Source organism: Chiloscyllium plagiosum, chromosome 27, assembly GCF_004010195.1.
Source record: "Chiloscyllium plagiosum isolate BGI_BamShark_2017 chromosome 27, ASM401019v2, whole genome shotgun sequence".
NCBI classification, from domain to species: Eukaryota; Metazoa; Chordata; class Chondrichthyes; order Orectolobiformes; family Hemiscylliidae; genus Chiloscyllium; species Chiloscyllium plagiosum.
Genome location: NC_057736.1, coordinates 33,519,631 through 33,533,080, shown reverse-complemented (window position 1 = coordinate 33,533,080; position 13,450 = coordinate 33,519,631). Strand labels below are relative to the sequence as shown.

At 37.9% G+C, this 13,450-nt stretch overlaps 1 protein-coding gene across 1 annotated transcript in view; it reads left to right on the top strand.

Moving 5' to 3' along the window:
* Positions 1–13,450, top strand: part of csmd2 (CUB and Sushi multiple domains 2) — a 1,704,811-nt gene that overhangs the window by 726,103 nt on the left and 965,258 nt on the right. Inside the window, exon 5 of the mRNA XM_043717868.1 lies at positions 1,244–1,451. Within this exon, the coding sequence (XP_043573803.1) occupies positions 1,244–1,451 (208 nt within the window). The remainder of the gene's footprint in view (positions 1–1,243; positions 1,452–13,450) is intronic.

Here is a 13,450-nt window from a genome sequence, read left to right as displayed (position 1 = left end):
GGAATCGGAAACTGAAATCTGTGCAAAATAGCACAACAGTGTTGCAGACAGACTCGCTTAGCCTGAGACAGTGGTTAAAGAGAGACGTTGAGTTTCAGGAGTTTCTTTGTTGTCAGACTAGAAGGAACCAGCTTTGGCTTTGGCAATGTTACGCTGAAGAAATTTACAGCTGAACCGAACTGAACATTTGAACTGTAATTTGAAAACACAAAGGCAGTGATGAAATGTAGTAAAAATGTTGCTTCTGACCAATTAAACAAAAAGCTCCCACACAGATACCACATTTGGAGGACTCTTGTAAAATAAAAAAAAGGAAAAAAAACTGCCTAATTGTTTATAATTTAATAGTATTTTTTCACGTAAGAGTGAAATTTAACACATTTTTTTCCCAATAGTTTAAAAGCTGCTTATTTGTGACGCAATTTTCATGACTTTTTGGAATACAGATAGAATTAATTGAATGGAGTATTTTTCCCAAGCATAATTTCATGTTACACAATGCTATTTTCAAAGTTATGAGATACCAACCCATGCAAATAAACTGAAGCTGCTGAAATAGCTTTTTCTTTTGCAACAATTGTGTAATCCATGACTCAATGTTGGTACATCATCTATTTTGAAGTCCAAACCTGATATTTGCACACCTTTAGCTGTTAACCTGTGGTGTTGAGCAGCAATTCAACAGAATAACCTATTGATCTGCTTGTTAATAATGTACTAATCAATGAGCCAGACTCAATTCAGGCGTCTCTAAACATATTTGATCCGTTTTGATGGAATAAATGTAAATCACCAGAGTTTGCTGTGACACAAGGGTTTAGTGTCATTAAGGACATACTTGAATCCTTTCTATCAGTTACTTTATAAAATGGGACCTAGATGGATGGAATTAAGGCAGATTAATTATTTTTCAATTGCTGAATTATAGGAATTGAAACTTTTAAAAAATTTGCTACTTCACTAAGAAAGTTTACGCTACACACCACAAATTCACAGTACAGGGCAACTTTGATTATCTGAACGACACAGGCGGGGAGTATTTTGTTCAGATAATCAAATGTTCAGTAACACAGTTTACCCAAGCATTGGGACCTTGAGATCTTGTTCGGATAATTGATGTTCGGATATCTGAGGTTGTTCTGTATTAAACACCACAGCAAACTAGTGAAAATATATTCATTTTGAAGACAATTTGTTTTTATTCCTTTCTAGTCCTTTTCTAAAACATATCATTGCTTTGCAGCGGATGATGGCTGTGGAGGGACATTGCGTGGACAGAGTGGAGATATCTCGAGCCCCAATTTTCCATCAGTTTATGAGAATAATGCGGACTGCACTTGGACTATTCTAGCTGAACCTGGTGATACCATTGCACTGGTCTTCACGGATTTTCAGTTGGAAGATGGGTATGACTTCTTAGAGGTCAGCGGGACAGAAGATTCATCAATATGGCAAGTATATGAATATACTTCTCATAATGTGATGTGGTGCTGCCATGGGCTGTCTGTTGTGCATTGATTGTATGTGGAAAAGATACTTGGAAAACTGAATATGATTTTACAACCACTGAAAGGTTTCTTTTTCTGGGTGATACTTCCTTTTGTGACAGTTATTCAGTATTTCTACCCCAAAATTCCCTCTTTCCCTCAGTAATAAATTCTTGGAAAGTGTCTGTTCCAACATGAAAATGAACAGATTTATATTCCTGTAATTTCTTCTGAAACCTGTGCTTGTATTCTTAATTGCAACCTTCACAGACTTTCATGCATACTGAGGCTTTGTTTACCTGCATAATTCACACCTTTCTACCTATCTAATAGACAGCATAAAGACTGAATGGGAAAAAAAAACGTGCATTCATTACGCAAACTAGTTGTTAAGCTGGTGGGTTGTGTGCTTTAATTCCTTTGGAGTTGGTATCTACACAGATTACTATGTATAATGTGATCAATTTATTTTAAAAGGATTCGCCTCTGAAGGTTGCTTCCTCTATATAAACAGATGGCCATTGCTATAACTCTAAGTAGTGATATATTGTATTGGCTTATTTGTATATGTGTATCCACCTGTTGCCTTCCTGGAGAAAGGTAAATGTATTATTCACGCCATGAATTTTGTAGCAGTGTAGAAACATGACTTTTAGATGCAGTACATCAGTGAAAAGGAACATTTGTCAGGTTGAAATATTTAGATGGAGACAATCTTCTTGTAAAATGTTCCTGACAGCTTGACCAAGATTTAACTTCACTGAAATGTGGATTTTTGCATGTGATATTGCTTCTCCATTGAGGTGGTGAGAAGCAGGGAAGCAATTGGGCAGGTTGGCCCTGGGGACAAATTCACTTACTCACTCACTTCTCACCACCTAACTGATAAAGTTGTGATCAAAAAAGTTCAAAGGTGATCTGTTGCCCTCACGTCGTTTAATGCCCTTAAATGCCTTTAATGAACCACCGACAGTCAACTGAACTTATCACCTCCCTAGCAAGTTAACAAAGGTGCTTCCTTCCCTGGCTGTGACACACAGGGCGACATTCTGGGGAGGGGGTGGTGGGGACACCTCTAATTGCCCCAGTTTGTTGTCAAGAGAAGTCACTGCTGGAAGAGAGAGGGTTAGCCTTTGGAGCTCAGCGGGGACAAACGATTCATCAAAATGGCAAATATAAGGACATATTGTTCATAAAGTGATCTGATGCAAATGTGGGTTGTCTATTGTGCACTGAGTTCATGTTGAAAACACACTCTAAAGATTGCAGATGAGTTTAGTCCTACCTGAAAGTTTATGTTTTCCTGAGTGACATTACCTTTCATAATGGTTATTTGTTGTACCATCTTTCTACCCCAATCTCCACTCTCTCCCTCAGCAAATAATCTTTGTGAAGGGTCTGTCCCTGACACTGCTCACCCACAAGACCATCCCACACAAAAAGTCAAAAAAGAACCTACCTTCCCACTGCTGTATACCCTAAGAGGTACCGTGGCTCTGAAAGAGCCTAGCTTCTGATTGACCAGTAACTACTGGTGACCCAGGGAGCCATGTACAGGCCTGTGATTCTCCAGGAACTTTGTTCACACAGCCTGTCAGCTCTTAATGATTGTATGGGTTGTCTTGGTATTGGAATAGTCACCAACTAAAAGGGGCTTGCCCCTACATGTCAAAAAAAGGGTACATTCCACCCAACGTGTGAATCTTTTAACATTCAACCATAACCGGAAATGATTGCAGATCTAATTCTGAAAAGCTGTGGCTTGCATTTTGGTAAAAGAAAGTCTAGAATGAGTACCACAGCATTTGTGTTTTGCTGTAGTGTTTGAACAATGCCATATACAGGTGGAAGTCATGAACAAATTAAAAGCTATTGATGTGTGAAATTTTAAAGTACACCGCTGTGTCACCAGGTTTCATGGTCTTGGTCACAAGCTTATTTACAGTGGGATGAGTTATTGAGTCTATTACTGCTGTATGTTTTATTATAGGGAACAAAACTCTACCAGAGTTTTACAGATTTTTATTCAGAATTGTGTCACTTCGCAGTAAAGTGATGTTTACTACTAACCTCAAATGCTCAGAAGAAACTCGAAATCTCTGTGGCATTGATTTCATTGTTGCTACTTATATTGAATTTAGTGCTAAATCAAGGGAATCTCCACACATCTAACAACAATGATGTCATCAAACAGCAGAAGTAACATATTTAATAATTTTCACACAGTGAGCAAGAGAGTAAGGTATAGTGATTATATTTTTAAATAAATTTTACATGAATGGAATTAGAGAAAGTGAGGACTGCAGATGCTGGAGATCACTGTTGAAGAGTGTGGTGCTGAAAAAGCACAGCCGGTCAGGCAGCATCCAAGAAGTAGGAGGATCAATGTGTCCTGGTGGAAGGTGGATGTGGGAAACCGTTTTCTCTGAAAAAAAAAGTTGGCTACTTACGTGTAAGAGTTTTGGCTGGAAGTTCCAGACCAAAAGTGCTTGGTTAGAACCTTGAAGAGGCTCTTCAAAGTTGGGAAAAGTCTAAATTCAGTTGTGTGACTGATTAAGGAAGAGGCTACCAAATTTTCAAGACTGGAAATTGAAAGAAGCAGTTAAGTTAAACATACAGATTTGACATAGAAAATGTTAATATTTCTGCCATTATTGCAATCACAAATCCATATCTGATCTCTACTACAAAGGTTTACAAAGTTTTATTCAGGAGGTAAAGGAAATGAGCACAGTTTAGGGAAAAATATATTATGATTGATCTCTGCTGTTTACAAGTTTACCAAGCCTTGCTTAGACTGACTTGTTCATTCTCATCTATCACAGGAAGTGTTAGCCATGTTGCATACCAACAGGAGGGAAGTGATAAGCCTGGAACTTTAACACTCTTAGCCTAGTACCAACGAGTTAATCATTACATGAGGAAGTGAGAAAGGGTAGCAATGTCTTAGGTGTTTGAAGCAGTGCCCATGTGTGAATCAGCATGGATCCACCACAAGAGGGGTAAAATTCAACGTCGGGGCACATCATAGCTACTATTGAATTTGCTACCTGTATACAGCTCACATTTTCCATAAAACCTTCTAGTTCAGTGTAATGCTTAAAAATCTCTCAAGTTACATTTGCTTTCCAGAACAATGTGACATTCCCCTGTTTCTATTAGCCTATTTCTGTGTACAGTGTATTTTAGATTAATTGTTCTGAATCAGGAGCTGATGTTAGGCCTATTCATTTGGCCTAAAACAGGCAGGTGGACGTTTACATTGCCCTGATTTACTGCCTTGCCTAGGAGGTGATAGAATCCAATTCTCCATGATATGAACTAGCACAAGGGCATTGAACCACTTCTTATGGCATTCATTTCTACATGGGCATGTCAAGTCAAACTTCTGTCAGTGTCATTTAAAGGAGATGAAAGAAGAGTTAGTCAGTCATTATTAAAATGAAATTGAAGTTCAAAACCTGAATGAAGCCACCCATAAAATGTCAATAGTTACCTTATTTGGCCAAAAAACACAACTGAGTCATTATCATTCAGAGCATTTTGTTTCAGGTTTTAGAGTGCTTGATTCACAAGCAATTTTGCAACTTGACATGATCTCAACCTTTCAACTAACTGGCATGCTATAATTGTTTTTAAATTTTTGATATTTATCTGAATCATTGTATCTCCTCAATTTAGATTGTTCCCAAAATACTCTTAGCTAAAGATTCTAAAGGAACTGAGGATGCTGGAAATCTAAAACAGAAACAGGAATTGCTGGAGAATCTCAGCAGGTCTGGCAACATGTATGAAATGAAAGCAGTGTCACTTTTTCAGATCCGGTGACCCTTCATTAGAATTGATCACTGGATCCGAAACATTGACTCTGCTTTCTCTCTACAGATGCAGCCAGACCTTCCCAGTTTCTCCAGCAATGTCTGTGTTTGCTTCCCAGAGACTCGAACTTCCTTTGAGCATCAGAAAGGTTTGATGAATTTTTAGATTTGAAATCTTTAATGCAAGAAAGAACTAATGTCATGTTAATGTTATCACTTTTAAATATTGAATTTTTTTTTCAAGCAGAAATCCATGTTGGGTGATTGCACGTAAGGAACTTGAATGCCTTGCATTATTCCAATCATTCATGTTTCTAATTGAAATAGCATCCCATTGAATTTCATGGCCGTGGCTGCAGCAGTGAGCGCACAGTCATATTTTCAATGATTGACAACAATTGAAAAGCTGCATGGTTGAACATTGCACTGTCTTAGGCTTTTCTGTTGAGCTAGAACACTTGAAAGAAATTAATCAATGCTTGGGCAACTTTCCACCCTTTGCTTAAATCAAGGGCAAAAGGCCCTCTTAGTTCCCAAAAAAATTAGAACAAAGAGCTATGTAGGCATACTTTGCAACAAATAGAATACTTTGCAAATAGATTCATTTGCAAACATTGCTTTTACATTTACTTTTTATTTGCATAGCTTGTAATCTGTGGTTATTGTTTGTTCATTTCTACTGGGCTATTCAATGTGAATATTGCCTGTGTTTTGTTATACTAACAATATGCCCTTTTAGTGAGTATTTTTAAAATAAGTAATAACCTAGATCTCATGCATTCTGTGCAAGACTTATTCAGACTAGCTTATTCAGGGTGATAGCAAAAACATTTCTTCTCCCTAAACTCTGCAAACAATATGTTAGATGGTTTCCAAATGCCTTATGCATGTTTTATTAGTGTTCTATTACTTATTTTGTAAGTCTCTGATGTGATGAGAAAGGAACTGAGGCTGACTGAAAGGATGAATTTTGCTAAGTACAGTAGAGTAATGCGAATATGAGATCTTTCATCTTGAGGAATGCAAATAGCAAGCCTGAAAGAGAAAGAGAAATCGATCTATGTTCACATTCAATTTCACTTGGTAATGCCATCTTCCATTAAGGTTCTGACCAAAGTTTATGTCAACAAATTTCTGTGGAAAAGTGTCCTTTATAAGTTCCTTCAAGATTAATTTGCTTTTTGTAATGCAAACGATATTGCATCATAATGATACCTTAAATGAATGTTCCACTGATGTTAGCCAAACTATTATCTGTCAAACATTTTCCATTTGAAAGAAAAAAAAATAAAGATTTTTTTAATCATTGAGCTTAAAATTTTAATTTAAAATTCTCACAATATTTTCATTTCATTTGGTGTTTTAATGCTAAGGCATTGGTTCAGCTAAGGAGCAAGTACTTGATAATTGCAGACATCTTTGGCTACAGGGCCACTTTAAGACTATTATTCTGCTAAGGAGATCTCTCCTGCTTGAGATTCTGTAGGATTGCTTTAGCTTAGTTTTGGATTAAGGTTGTAAACCATTACAATGATTATTATTGAAAATGCTTGAAGATAAAGAGGATTATTGACCAGAATTTCTAAACTCCAATTTAGCAGTTAACGGCTTGTACATACCAATTAACAGCAGTTCAATTGTCCCAACTGCTTTTTCACTATGATATCCCATCATGCCGATAATGATTTTAGAAAATCCAATCGCACCCATGGACACAAGTATATTGTGACATCAAGTATTTTCTCTCAAAATTGTAATGTATCTTTGTCATGTTTAATTACTACGAGATGTACAATGATACGTAGCTCAGTAGAGCTTCATAATATCCATTGATGGAAATGAATAATTGTGACCAGTACATGGAAAGAATAGTAAAGACCTTAAGGGCTGACATGGACTAAAATCTGTGAAGTCGGTTTGGGAGAGTGGCAGGAAGGGTTTCTCTCTTGTGAGCTCCAGGGAGTTATCTCAAGCAGCTCCCTGCTGCTGACCTCATTGTGTAAACACCATGCACCCAACGCACTACTCCATATGACCATAAGACAGAGCAGCAGAAATACTCCATTCACCCCACTGAGTCAAATGCAACATTCAATGAGATCATGGCTGATCTGATAATCCTCAACGCCACATTTCAGTCTTATCGCTTGATTCCCTGTCTGATTAAAAAGCTGTCTATCTCAGTCTCAAATGTACTTAATGACTTCACCTCTACAGCCCTGCGGTAAATAATTTCAGAGTTTCACAACCGTGTGAGAGAAGAAATTGCTTTCTATCTCTTTTCTGAGACCCTGCAATCTGAGGTTACACCCTACGGTCCTGGTCTCTCAGTAAAGGGGAAACAATCTGTCCTGAACTCCCCTGTTGAGCCCCCTAAGAATGTTTTGTATTTCAATAAGAATTCCTCTCATTCTTCTTAAGTCAAACAAGTACACACCCAAAGTAATGAATCACTTCTCATAAGAAAATAATCCATCCATATCTGGGATCATCTGAGTGAACCTTTTATGGACTGTCTCCAAGTCCAATCTACCCTTCCTTAGATAAAGGGACCAAAACTGTTGACCAAATTCTAGGTGTTGTCTAACTAGCTGCCTTGTATAGTTTTAGCAAGACTTCCCTATTTTTATCCTCTTAAATAAAGGCTGGACTCCCTCTTAGCCACTGAATTTGGATGCAGAGTTTTTGTGATTTAAAGCTCCCTCACACTCGTGTGCTCATCAGTGACAGAAGCACTCACCAATGCTAGGACCTTATGGCATCTTCACTGCCATGTTTAAAACCTAGCTGTGTACTGCCAGCTACAAATAGCTCTTCATGGTACACATAGTGAGGGGGAATGAAATAGCGCTTCTTAGGGCATTCATAGTGTGAGTCCCTCTTCATTGGAAATAGAAGTGCACATTTGTAAATGTATTGCCATGTTACATCATCACCTGTCTGGTCTACTGTCATTGAACTTCCACCTACAAAACATAAACAAAAGAAGTTACCCTTCCTTCGCAGCACGCCTTGTTAGATTGTGGGAGTAGTACCTTTTCCATAATGCCCAGTGTGGCTTAACACCTAGTCATTGATCAAAATGGCAACATTTTGTGGTGGAAACCCTCAAATGGTTGAAAAAGTTATTTCTTTCTTGAGCAACAGGAAATGCTAGGATGAAATGAGCCAAAACAAACTGCATTCGCTTCTGGAAACCTGAAAAGGGACTGCTAGCCTATCAAACAGCAATATATTTGCAGGCAGTGAAAGATGACTTTATGCAGCTCTCATCTATAAGAAGTGGGTGTGAATTAAGTCCTTTTGGTTTGCAGCACCTGATGCTGCACCACTCTATTATGCTGATGGTGATGTCCTGCTGGCCAATGTCCTCATCTTCTTTCTCAGAAAACTGCTGCTGCTCCTGCCCCAGCTCTTCATAGTCCATCTCATCCCTTCTTTCTCTGCTCCAGTTGTAAAGAGCACAGGCATGCAAGGATTAGACGGGAATGCTGTGCAACACAATCAGAATGGGCAGTACACAGGTTATAAGCAGTATTGCAGCTGAAATATAGGATGTGGTATTGATGATCACAGATAGCTTTGAACATTTCTGTTGATAAGTCAGACTTGTTATGATGTTGTGCTTTCAACATAACATCTGTAAAGCTTATAGCATCGCACTTAAATGTGAATTAAAGAAAATAATTATTGGCACTGGTGAAACAACCATAGAAAAGGAACATACAAGGTATGATCTTTTTGATTCCAGCACAATCCATTCGTGTTGTTCACATTAGGAACATCTCTAATGTGACACTGTTACAAAATTGGTGGCTATTACATGGCGATTTAGATGTTCCTGGGATTTGGTACCACTGACAAGGCCAGCATTAATTGCCTCATCTCTTGTTGCTGTTGAGAAGCTGGTATCAGCCATGTTCTCTGTCAGTTCTCTTTGTATTGGGAGAGTTACAAACCCTTGTGAACAGTATTTCTTTGTTGATTGCCAACTCACATTTTAAAAGTTTGGAGCTTGGCTATGAGCCCAGAAGAGGATTCTGTTTTGACAGCTGAAGTGAAATGTTGATTTACTTGATTGGCAACCATTAAGTGGCTACAATATGTTTCTGTGTTCTGTCATGTCAGTGACTCAATATTTATTGGAATGACATTAAGAGATGCCAAGTGTTTGGAGCCTCCATTATTGATACTTTAATGGCCTGTCTGACAGTTTTATTTTTCAAAGAACATTTCCAATGGGTGTTTTTTTTTCTTGCTCTGCAGTTTCACATTTGCCAGTATTATTTATATAGTTCGTTGGTTATGTACACAGGGCATTCTGGAGGAACGGACATGGAGGGGAAGAGAATCAGTGTGAAGAATTCGAGGAATGAGAGTAGTCGGGGGCATGAGTTTACACGGAAGGGATATGGGATCATGGGTAATACCTTTCAAACCTGGCTTTCAAAACATTCTCAAAATAAGATTTTAGTTCACAAATCCTCTGAGAGATCGTACTCCATGATCTGGGGTTTAGAAAAGTCATAGGTGATTTAATTAAAATATTTAAGATTATGTATGGATTTAACCAGGTGGATGTTGAAAGGATGTTTCTTTTTGGGAGAGTCTCGAACAAGAGGTTATCGCCTTAAATTTGTACCCCTTATTTTAAACTGGAGTCAGAAACATGTTTTTTCTTCTCTACAGTTATGAGTCTTTGGAATTCCCTCCTTCAAAATGTAATGGATGAAGAATCTTCCAATTTTTTTTTAAGGGAGAGATAGATAGATAGATAGATAGATTCTTGACAACCATGGACATGAAAAATAGTCAGGGATATAGATTTAAAATCAGATCAGCCATAATCTTATTGAATTGTGGAGTAGACTCAAAGGACAGAGCAGCCTACTCTTGTTCTTATGTCTGTATGCAAGCTTGACTCTATGAACATCACAGGGAGCTGGATGCAACCTATCCTTACCCTCTCAAAAATGGAATTAGCTAGGTTGAGAGTGCAGGCTGTAGGCGCAATACCTGTACATTTTGTACAGCCCTAGCAAAAACCAGGACTGCCTACAATGTGGTGGAAATTCTACCCAGCATTTTTCAGTGGCTCTGCAATCATTACTCCTCTGAAAATCTGTTTTGTATGACAGACTGCCCATCATGCTTTACTGTCGGACTGGTTTCATCACTCTCTTATATCCACTCTACCTAATGTATTTTAGATAATATAAACATTTGTTTCCCATTGGTTTGATTAAATTGTTTTCCAAGATATTAAATGATAGTTTTCTTTGAAAAATAAAATCTATCATCTTTCCTAGAGAAGATGAGAGTAAGATCCCTTGCAATTTGAGCATGCCCCAGAAAATGTCAATGGGGTTTCAGGTAGTCAAATGCTTATCGCCGTAATAGAGCCAAGCATGTAAATCGAGTTAAAAGTTAAAATGGTGAAAGGCATTCTTAACACACACATCTGAGGATCCTTTGTGAACATTTGATGTCAGAATTAACTATTCATCATGACCTTAAAATAATAATCAAGTACTCTACACACAACAAAAAGGTGCTTTGAGTTAGAGTTTACTACAGTGCTGTTGCTTCAAATAAACCATTGTCACATCTACATCACTATTGTTCACACCATAAGGCATAGGGGCAGAAATTAGACCATTCAGCCCATCAAGTCTGTTCCAACATTCAATCATGGTTGATAAGTTTCTCAACATCAACATCTTTTTCCTGTTTTTTTGACGTAACCCTTGTTCCCTTGATACTCAAACTTTTCATCTCAGTCTTAAATACACTCAATGACTTGGCCTCCACAGCCTTCTGTGGCAATTAATTCCATATATTCACCATTCTCTGGCTGAAGAAGTTTCTCCTTATCTCCATTCTAAAAGGTCTTCCCTTTACTTTCAGGCTGTCCCCTCAGGTCCTAGTCTCTCCTACCAATGGAAACATGTTTCCAACAATTACTCTGTCTAGGCCATTCAGTATTCTGTGTGCTTCAAGTAGATTCCCCCCTCATTCTTTTAAAATCCATCGAGTATAGACCCAGAGTCCTCAAATGTTCCTCATATGTTAAGTTTTTCATTCCTGGGACCATTCTCAGGGACCTTCTATTGTACATGTTTGAATCTCTCAAAGTGGTACAACTATTGAGGTAACAGAAGGAACTATAAGCCAATGAATACTTTTAATCTGACAAGCATGAAATCGTACAATGCAATGTTGAAAAGATGTGTACTACTGTGAATACTTAAAGTGAAAATCAGAAGTCTGTTCATAGAGATTGTGAAAAAAATCAACAAGCTCTAACATTGAATTAATATCTTCCATTCCTTTTTCTTCTTTCAGAACATTTAACAAATTTAAGGACATAGAAGTTAGTATTCATGATCATTTTTCAATTTTCTTTTGTGCTGACAGGAATTACACTATTTACAATGAGTGCTTTGTATCACTGCTACAAGATAAAAGGTAGACGTCAAGTATTTTAGTGTAGCAAGCTGACAAAGAGGGTTCCAAACAAAAATGAGATGATTGTATATTTTGTCTTATTAATACTGATCACATTTTCCATAAATCAAATCATGCGTTTCCAACAGTCAAACTGTGATCCTATTGGCAAATGTTCACATTGTTCAAAATGACATTCTTTACTCAATCATTATTCCCCAATTTACATCAATTTATACTACTTATGTTAAAAAAAAGCTTTCTCTTTATGTTAGCTTGCCTTTTTTATGTACCTCACTATTCACTATCTATCTTGTTAACTTACTGTTTGAGGATTGGATCAATTGAATGAAATAACATAATTTTACTGGAATGAAATCATTGTCTCTTAAACTCTGGTGTTAGAAGGAAACTTTCACTAAGTTATTCTTGAACACCATCTAGTTACCAGTGATCAGACACAATAACTGAGTAACAAATCCTCTGGTCCCACTGATCTTTTTCACCTTAAGTATTCAGTTGTAGACATCTTTCCAGTGATGCATTATACCATTTCAGATTCTGGATTGGTTGTGCTGGAAGAGCACAGCAGTTCAGGCAGCATCCAAGGAGCAGCGAAATCGACGTTTCGGGCAAAAGCCTTTCATCAGGCTCTCTGCCTTTATTCCTGATGAAGGGCTTTTGCCTGAAACGTCGATTTCGCTGCTCCTCGGATGCTGCCTGAACTGCTGTGCTCTTCCAGCAACACTAATCCAGAATCTGATTTCCAGCATCTGCAGTCATTGTTTTTACCTCATTATACCATTTCAGGCTTGTCAGATTAAAACTGTTTGTTGGCTTATAGTTCGTTCTGTAACCTCATTAGTTGTATCACTTTGAAAGAATCAAATATGAACATAAACCAGAACATACCAATTAAGCAATAATGGATTTAACATTGCACATGGAGTTTAATCTGGATAAATGTGACATGATGCATTTTGGAAGATTAAATTCAGGTGTGAATTATATATTGCAAATTGTAAAGAACCCTTAGGAGCATTTACATACAGAGGAATCTGGACATACAGGTCCACAGACCCCTAATGTTCAAGAAGACCGACAACACTCTTGTCTTCATTAGCCAGGGCGTCAAACATAAAATTTGGCTGTTACAGCTGGACAACACTTTAAGTTCGGCCACATTTGGAATATTGCATGTAATTCTGGTTGCCAAATTACCAGAAGGGTGCTTTGGAGAGGGTGCGGAGAAGGTTTACCAGGATGTGGCCTGGTCTGGAGGGTTTTAGTAACTAGAAGAGGTTGGATAAAGTCAGATTGTTTTCACTGGAAAGATGTAAGCTGAGGGTAACTTGTTGGAGGTCGACAAAATTAAGAAAAGCACAGATAGGATGGGTAGTCAGATGCTTTTTTTCAGGAGGAAAGGTAACTACAAGAGGGCACAGGTTCAAGAGGGGAGGGGAAAAGTTTTGGGGAGAAGTGCAGGGAAAGGTTTGCACACACAGCGCACTGGTGGAATCTGGTGTGTGAGCAATGTTTAAGACCTTTCTTGATAAACGCATGAATGGGAGGCAAATAGAGGGATAGATACCACACGTGGGCAAAATGTAGCAGATCTAAATAAGGATTCAGAATTTGCACTGGTTTGGAGAACCCTGAGAAGCAGATTGTTGCATCAAGAGATTTCATAAATGCTTG